At 49.1% G+C, this 8,532-nt stretch overlaps 2 protein-coding genes across 2 annotated transcripts; both read right to left on the bottom strand.

Moving 5' to 3' along the window:
* Positions 1–3,040: 3,040 nt before the first annotated feature.
* On the bottom strand, positions 3,041–4,179 carry LOC133245093 (filaggrin-like). Its single transcript, XM_061412995.1, has 2 exons — positions 4,118–4,179; positions 3,041–4,055 (listed from the first exon to the last, which is right to left on the bottom strand). The coding sequence occupies exons 1-2, from the start codon at positions 4,177–4,179 to the stop codon at positions 3,041–3,043; spliced, it is 1,077 nt and encodes a 358-aa protein (XP_061268979.1).
* A 1,781-nt stretch (positions 4,180–5,960) lies between these two features.
* On the bottom strand, positions 5,961–8,054 carry LOC133245092 (filaggrin-like; the record flags this gene model as incomplete). Its single annotated transcript, XM_061412994.1, is given in 5 exon segments — positions 5,961–6,144; positions 6,461–6,737; positions 6,740–7,113; positions 7,434–8,010; positions 8,051–8,054. Coding segments are annotated over 5 exon segments (1,416 nt in total), but the record flags the coding sequence as incomplete, so codon positions are not given.
* Positions 8,055–8,532: the final 478 nt, after the last annotated feature.

Raw genomic sequence — 8,532 nt, 5'->3', positions numbered from 1 at the left:
TCTGAATGCAGAGTTCCAAAGAATAGCAAGGAGACATAAGAAAGCCTTCCTCAGTGATTAATGCAAAGAAATAGAGGAAAACAACAGAATGGGAAAGACTAGAGATCTCTTCAAGAAAATTAGAGATACCAAGGGAACATTTCATGCAAAGATGGGCTCAATAAAGGACAGAAATGGTATGGACCTAACAGAAGCAGAAGATACCAAGAAGAGGTGGCAAGAATACACAGAACTATACAAAAAAGATCTTCACAATCAAGATAATCACGATGGTGTGATCACTGACCTAGAGCCAGACATCCTGGAATGTGAAGTCAAGTGGGCCTTAGAAAGCATCACTACGACAGAGCTAGTGGAGGTGATGGAATTCCAGTTGAGCTATTTCACATCCTAAAAGATGATGCTGTGAAAGTGCTGCACTCAATTTTGCTGCCAGCAAATTTGGACAACTCAGCAGTGGCCACAGGACTGGAATAGGTCAGTTTTCATTCCAGTCCCAAAGAAAGGCAATGCCAAAGAATGCTCAAACTACCGCACAATTGCACTCATCTCACACGCTAGTGAAGTAATGCTCAAAATTCTCCAAGCCAGGCTTCAGCAATACGTGAACTGTGAACTTCCAGACGTTCAAGCTGGTTTTAGAAAAGGCAGAGGAACCAGAGATCAAATTGCCAGCTTCCGCTGGATCATGGAAAAAGCAAGAGATTTCCAGAAAAACATCTAGTTCTGCTTTATTGACCATGCCAAAGCCTTGGACTGTGTGGATCACAATGAACTGTGGAAAATTCTGAAAGAGATGGGAATACCAGACCACCTGACCTGCCTCTTGAGAAACCTATATGCAGGTCAGGAAGCAACAGTTAGAACTGGACATGGAACAACAGACTGGTTCCAAATAAGAAAAGGAGTACGTCAAGGCTGTATATTGTCACCCTGCTTATTTAACTTCTATGCAGAGTACATCATGAGAAATGCTGGGCTGGAAGAAGGACAAGCTGGAATTAAGATTGCCAGGAGAAATATCAATAACCTCAGATATGCAGATGATACCACGCTTATGGGAGAAAGTGAAGAGGAACTAAAAAGCCTCTTGATGAAAGTGAAAGTGGAGAGTGAAAAAGTTGGCTTAAAGCTCAACATTCAGAAAACTAAGATTATGGCCTCTGGTCCCATCACTTCATGGGAAATAGATGGGGAAACAGTGGAAATAGTGTCAGAGCCCCAAAACTGTTTTTTGGGGGCTCCAAAATCACTTCAGATGGTGATTGCAGCCATGAAATTAAAAGACGCTTACTCCTTGGAAGGAAAGTTATGACCAACCTGGATAGCATATTCAAAAGCAGAGACATTACTTTGCCAACAAAGGTCCATCTAGTCAAGGCTATGGTTTTTCCAGTGGTCATGTATGGATGTGAGAGTTGGACTGTGAAGAAAGCTGAGCACCAAAGAATTGATGCTTTTGAACTGTGGTGTTGGAGAAGACTCTTAAGAGTCCCTTGGAATGCAAGGAGATCCAACCAGTCCATTCTAAAGGAGATCAACCCTGGGTGTTCTTTGGAAGGAATGATGGTAAAGCTGAAACTCCAATACTTTGGCCACCTCATGTGAAGAGTCCTCATTGGAAAAGACTCTGATGCTGGGAGGGATTGGGGGCAGGAGGAGAAGGGGACGGTAGAGGATGAGATGAGTGGATGACATCACTGACTCGATGGACGTGAGTTTGAGTGAACTCCGGGAGTTGGTGATGGACAGGGAGGCCTGGAGTGCTGCAGTTCATGGGGCCTGGAGTGCTGCAGTTCATGGGGTCGCAGAGTCGGACATGACTGAGCGACTGAACTGAACTGACTGAACTGATATGTATCTGGCTCTCTCTGGTGTAATACCCATCACTGTCCTTCTATCAACCTCCCCCTTAGTGAGGCTAGGTCAGCAATGTTTCCTTTGTTATAATTTAAATTATTCAGAATGTTAGTTAGTCCTGACTTCTCTAGAGAAGGGCCTCAAGTGGGAGTTCAATTAGGTGCTTTTGAGGCTAAAGTGGCAAATGTGTCACAAAAATGGAAAGAAGCATTTTTTCCATATCTGTGTCTGTGGCAAATCCATGAGACCTGCATATTTGGTGCTGCCAACTTTGTAGCTTTGTAGCTTTGTAGGAGTATTTGGGGACAGCACCTCAAGCAAGGAAGAAGGATACTCACTGTGGGTAGTGCCCCTTTTGTGTTGCTTTTGGAGGGCAAGCATAGACATAATATTATTTGAGTCTAATTAGAAGAACTGAGCTTGTTTTATTCATCCTGAAGATGAATACACGGAACAATGACTATGTTGGAGAAAAATACAGGATTTGATTAAATTACTTCTTCCTTGTATTCCTTGTTTATTTATTTATTTTTGGTATGATCATCTGCCAAATGCAAATAGTTTTCAGTGAAAGAAGAAAAAGGTGTTATTCTTACGTTGGGGAAATAAGTCTTTTAGGGTATATGAAAAATAAGCATGGAAGAGACATACTATAATATATGGTCAATTGTTTATTTTCAGTTTTAATGTGATGATTTTACTGGATTCTACATGCCCAAGGTGATTAATGAATGCAGAATAATACAGAGTTCTAGTAGGATAATACAAGCACATGTGCAAACCCATTACAATATGAAGCAGCTTTGATAAATGGAAGGTGACTATATATTATTTCCTTTGATATTATTGAATATATTGAAGAACCAATCTGGAGAGATTCTGAAATTTAACCTCTCAAGAGAAAAATGCTTACTTGAATGCCAAAATCTATTCACTTTAGAAATTAGAGCATCTATGATATAGATTTAATCCAAAACCAGTTTCTGACTATCATATTCACCTGTTCCAAAAAAGAAAAAGAAACAACCAAGCTAAGAAAATGGTCTACTAAGTCCAAAATAAAGAGAAAAAAATACAAGTTTCAAGAAAGATTAATGAAAAATTACTTGATTCAAAGCAGTGACATTCTGCTACTCTTTAAAATATTACTTTTTTTTTTTTTTTTAAAGTTAGCTTCTCTCTAATAAGGGTTTCCTGATTGCTCATAGTGGCCCACCTGTTCTGGGAAAGTGCTGGGACCTGAGTCTCCATGGACAGGTTCGCTCTGCCTATAATTGTCTGTCAACTTTTGATGTGACTCTGAGCTCCTGTAGGTGTCTCCTGACTGGCCATGGGAAGAACCATGCTGGTTTCTTGAAGTGGATCCGGACCTTCCTTGGCTGGTCACGGAATGCCTCCCTACATCTCCTGAATATCCTCCCCTGTCACTGGCCTGACTAACACTGGATTCCCTGTGTCTACTGCTTCCAGATCCAGTGGAGGTTTGTCCATGGCCAGTCCCAGAGCGTCTGGAGCTGTCCCTCGATTGTTCATGGTGACTCCCCTGTCTGTGGGAAGTTCCGGATCCAGAGTCTCCATGGACAGATTCTCTCTGCCTATGTGAGTCTGCCTGCCCATGACGTGACTCTGAGCGCCTAGAGGTGTCTCTTGACTGGCCATGGGAAGACCCATGCTGGTTTCTTGAAGTGGATCCAGACCTTCCTTGGCTGGTCACGGAATGCCTCCCTACATCTCCTGAATATCCTTCACTGTCACTGGCCTGACTAACACTGGATTCCCTGTGTCTACTGCTTCCAGATCCAGTGGAGGTTAGTCCATGGCCAGTCCCAGAGCGTCTGGAGCTGTCCCTCGATTGTTCATGGTGACTCCCCTGTCTGTGGGAAGTTCCGGATCCAGAGTCTCCATGGACAGATTCTCTCTGCCTATGTGAGTCTGCCTGCCCATGACGTGACTCTGAGCGCCTAGAGGTGCTCTGGCCGTAGGAAGACCCATGCTGGTTTCTTGAAGTGGATCCAGACCTTCCTTGGCTGGTCACGGAATGCCTCCCTACATCTCCTGAATATCCTTCACTGTCACTGGCCTGACTAACACTGGATTCCCTGTGTCTACTGCTTCCAGATCCAGTGGAGGTTTGTCCATGGCCAGTCCCAGAGTGTCTGGAGCTGTCTCTTGATTGTTCATGGTGACTCCCCTGTCTGTGGGAAGTTCCGGATCCAGAGTCTCCGTGGACAGATTCTCTCTGCCTATGTGTGTCTGCCTGCCCATGACGTGACTCTGAGCGCCTAGAGGTGTCTCTTGACTGGCCATGGGAAGACCCATGCTGGTTTCTTGAAGTGGATCCAGACCTTCCTTGTCTGGTCACGGAATGCCTCCCTACATCTCCTGAATATCCTCCCCTGTCACTGGCCTGACTAACACTGGATTCCCTGTGTCTACTGCTTCCAGATCCAGTGGAGGTTAGTCCATGGCCAGTCCCAGAGCGTCTGGAGCTGTCCCTCGATTGTTCATGGTGACTCCCCTGTCTGTGGGAAGTTCCGGATCCAGAGTCTCCGTGGACAGATTCTCTCTGCCTATGTGAGTCTGCCTGCCCATGACGTGACTCTGAGCGCCTAGAGGTGCTCTGGCCGTAGGAAGACCCATGCTGGTTTCTTGAAGTGGATCCAGACCTTCCTTGGCTGGTCACGGAATGCCTCCCTACATCTCCTGAATATCCTTCACTGTCACTGGCCTGACTAACACTGGATTCCCTGTGTCTACTGCTTCCAGATCCAGTGGAGGTTTGTCTATGGCCAGTCCCAGAGCGTCTGGAGCTGTCCCTCGATTGTTCATGGTGACTCCCCTGTCTGTGGAAGTTCCGGATCCAGAGTCTCCATGGACAGATTCTCTCTGCCTATGTGAGTCTGCCTGCCCATGACGTGACTCTGAGCGCCTAGAGGTGCTCTGGCCGTAGGAAGACCCATGCTGGTTTCTTGAAGTGGATCCAGACCTTCCTTGGCTGGTCACGGAATGCCTCCCTACATCTCCTGAATATCCTTCACTGTCACTGGCCTGACTAACACTGGATTCCCTGTGTCTACTGCTTCCAGATCCAGTGGAGGTTTGTCCATGGCCAGTCCCAGAGTGTCTGGAGCTGTCTCTTGATTGTTCATGGTGACTCCCCTGTCTGTGGGAAGTTCCGGATCAGAGTCTCCGTGGACAGATTCTCTCTGCCTATGTGTGTCTGCCTGCCCATGACGTGACTCTGAGCGCCTAGAGGTGTCTCTTGACTGGCCATGGGAAGACCCATGCTGGTTTCTTGAAGTGGATCCAGACCTTCCTTGTCTGGTCACGGAATGCCTCCCTACATCTCCTGAATATCCTCCCCTGTCACTGGCCTGACTAACACTGGATTCCCTGTGTCTACTGCTTCCAGATCCAGTGAGGTTAGTCCATGGCCAGTCCCAGAGCGTCTGGAGCTGTCCTCGATTGTTCATGGTGACTCCCCTGTCTGTGGGAAGTTCCGGATCCAGAGTCTCCGTGGACAGATTCTCTCTGCCTATGTGAGTCTGCCTGCCCATGACGTGACTCTGAGCGCCTAGAGGTGCTCTGGCCGTAGGAAGACCCATGCTGGTTTCTTGAAGTGGATCCAGACCTTCCTTGGCTGGTCACGGAATGCCTCCCTACATCTCCTGAATATCCTTCACTGTCACTGGCCTGACTAACACTGGATTCCCTGTGTCTACTGCTTCCAGATCCAGTGGAGGTTTGTCTATGGCCAGTCCCAGAGCGTCTGGAGCTGTCCTCGATTGTTCATGGTGACTCCCCTGTCTGTGGGAAGTTCCGGATCCAGAGTCTCCATGGACAGATTCTCTCTGCCTATGTGAGTCTGCCTGCCCATGACGTGACTCTGAGTGCCTAGAGGTGTCTCTTGACTGGCCATGGGAAGACCCATGCTGGTTTCTTGAAGTGGATCCAGACCTTCCTTGGCTGGTCACGGAATGCCTCCCTACATCTCCTGAATATCCTTCACTGTCACTGGCCTGACTAACACTGGATTCCCTGTGTCTACTGCTTCCAGATCCAGTGGAGGTTTGTCCATGGCCAGTCCCAGAGTGTCTGGAGCTGTCTCTTGATTGTTCATGGTGACTCCCCTGTCTGTGGGAAGTTCCGGATCCAGAGTCTCCGTGGACAGATTCTCTCTGCCTATGTGAGTCTGCCTGCCCATGACGTGACTCTGAGCGCCTAGAGGTGTCTCTTGACTGGCCATGGGAAGACCCATGCTGGTTTCTTGAAGTGGATCCAGACCTTCCTTGTCTGGTCACGGAATGCCTCCCTACATCTCCTGAATATCCTCCCTGTCACTGGCCTGACTAACACTGGATTCCTGTGTCTACTGCTTCCAGATCAGTGGAGTTAGTCCATGGCCAGTCCCAGAGCGTCTGGAGCTGTCCCTCGATTGTTCATGGTGACTCCCCTGTCTGTGGGAAGTTCCGGATCCAGAGTCTCCGTGGACAGATTCTCTCTGCCTATGTGAGTCTGCCTGCCCATGACGTGACTCTGAGCGCCTAGAGGTGCTCTGGCCATAGGAAGACCCATGCTGGTTTCTTGAAGTGGATCAGACCTTCCTTGGCTGGTCACGGAATGCCTCCCTACATCTCCTGAATATCCTTCACTGTCACTGGCCTGACTAACACTGGATTCCCTGTGTCTACTGCTTCCAGATCCAGTGGAGGTTTGTCTATGGCCAGTCCCAGAGCGTCTGGAGCTGTCCCTCGATTGTTCATGGTGACTCCCCTGTCTGTGGGAAGTTCCGGATCCAGAGTCTCCATGGACAGATTCTCTCTGCCTATGTGAGTCTGCCTGCCCATGACGTGACTCTGAGTGCCTAGAGGTGTCTTTGACTGGCCATGGGAAGACCCATGCTGGTTTCTTGAAGTGGATCCAGACCTTCCTTGGCTGGTCACGGAATGCCTCCCTACATCTCCTGAATATCCTTCACTGTCACTGGCCTGACTAACACTGGATTCCCTGTGTCTACTGCTTCCAGATCCAGTGGAGGTTTGTCCATGGCCAGTCCCAGAGTGTCTGGAGCTGTCTCTTGATTGTTCATGGTGACTCCCCTGTCTGTGGGAAGTTCCGGATCCAGAGTCTCCGTGGACAGATTCTCTCTGCCTATGTGTGTCTGCCTGCCCATGACGTGACTCTGAGCGCCTAGAGGTGTCTCTTGACTGGCCATGGGAAGACCCATGCTGGTTTCTTGAAGTGGATCCAGACCTTCCTTGTCTGGTCACGGAATGCCTCCCTACATCTCCTGAATATCCTCCCCTGTCACTGGCCTGACTAACACTGGATTCCCTGTGTCTACTGCTTCCAGATCAGTGGAGGTTTGTCCATGGCCAGTCCCAGAGCGTCTGGAGCTGTCCCTCGATTGTTCATGGTGACTCCCCTGTCTGTGGGAAGTTCCGGATCCAGAGTCTCCGTGGACAGATTCTCTCTGCCTATGTGAGTCTGCCTGCCCATGACGTGACTCTGAGCGCCTAGAGGTGCTCTGGCCGTAGGAAGACCCATGCTGGTTTCTTGAAGTGGATCCAGACCTTCCTTGGCTGGTCACGGAATGCCTCCCTACATCTCCTGAATATCCTTCACTGTCACTGGCCTGACTAACACTGGATTCCCTGTGTCTACTGCTTCCAGATCCAGTGGAGGTTTGTCCATGGCCAGTCCCAGAGCGTCTGGAGCTGTCCCTCGATTGTTCATGGTGACTCCCCTGTCTGTGGGAAGTTCCGGATCCAGAGTCTCCGTGGACAGATTCTCTCTGCTTATGTGTGTCTGCCTGCCCATGATGTGACTCTGAGCGCCTAGAGGTGCTCTGGCCGTAGGAAGACCCATGCTGGTTTCTTGAAGTGGATCCAGACCTTCCTTGGCTGGTTACGGAATGCCTCCCTACATCTCCTGAATATCCTTCACTGTCACTGGCCTGACTAACACTGGATTCCCTGTGTCTACTGCTTCCAGATCCAGTGGAGGTTTGTCTATGGCCAGTCCCAGAGCGTCTGGAGCTGTCCCTCGATTGTTCATGGTGACTCCCCTGTCTGTGGGAAGTTCCGGATCCAGAGTCTCCATGGACAGATTCTCTCTGCCTATGTGAGTCTGCCTGCCCATGACGTGACTCTGAGTGCCTAGAGGTGTCTCTTGACTGGCCATGGAAGACCCATGCTGGTTTCTTGAAGTGGATCCAGACCTTCCTTGTCTGGTCACGGAATGCCTCCCTACATCTCCTGAATATCCTTCACTGTCACTGGCCTGACTAACACTGGATTCCCTGTGTCTACTGCTTCCAGATCCAGTGGAGGTTTGTCCATGGCCAGTCCCAGAGCGTCTGGAGCTGTCCCTCGATTGTTCATGGTGACTCCCCTGTCTGTGGGAAGTTCCGGATCCAGAGTCTCCGTGGACAGATTCTCTCTGCCTATGTGAGTCTGCCTGCCCATGACGTGACTCTGAGCGCCTAGAGGTGCTCTGGCCGTAGGAAGACCCATGCTGGTTTCTTGAAGTGGATCCAGACCTTCCTTGGCTGGTCACGGAATGCCTCCCTACATCTCCTGAATATCCTTCACTGTCACTGGCCTGACTAACACTGGATTCCCTGTGTCTACTGCTTCCAGATCCAGTGGAGGTTTGTCTATGGCCAGTCCC

Source organism: Bos javanicus, chromosome 3, assembly GCF_032452875.1.
Source record: "Bos javanicus breed banteng chromosome 3, ARS-OSU_banteng_1.0, whole genome shotgun sequence".
NCBI lineage: Eukaryota > Metazoa > Chordata > Mammalia > Artiodactyla > Bovidae > Bos > Bos javanicus.
This window is presented reverse-complemented; position numbering and strand designations above follow the sequence as displayed.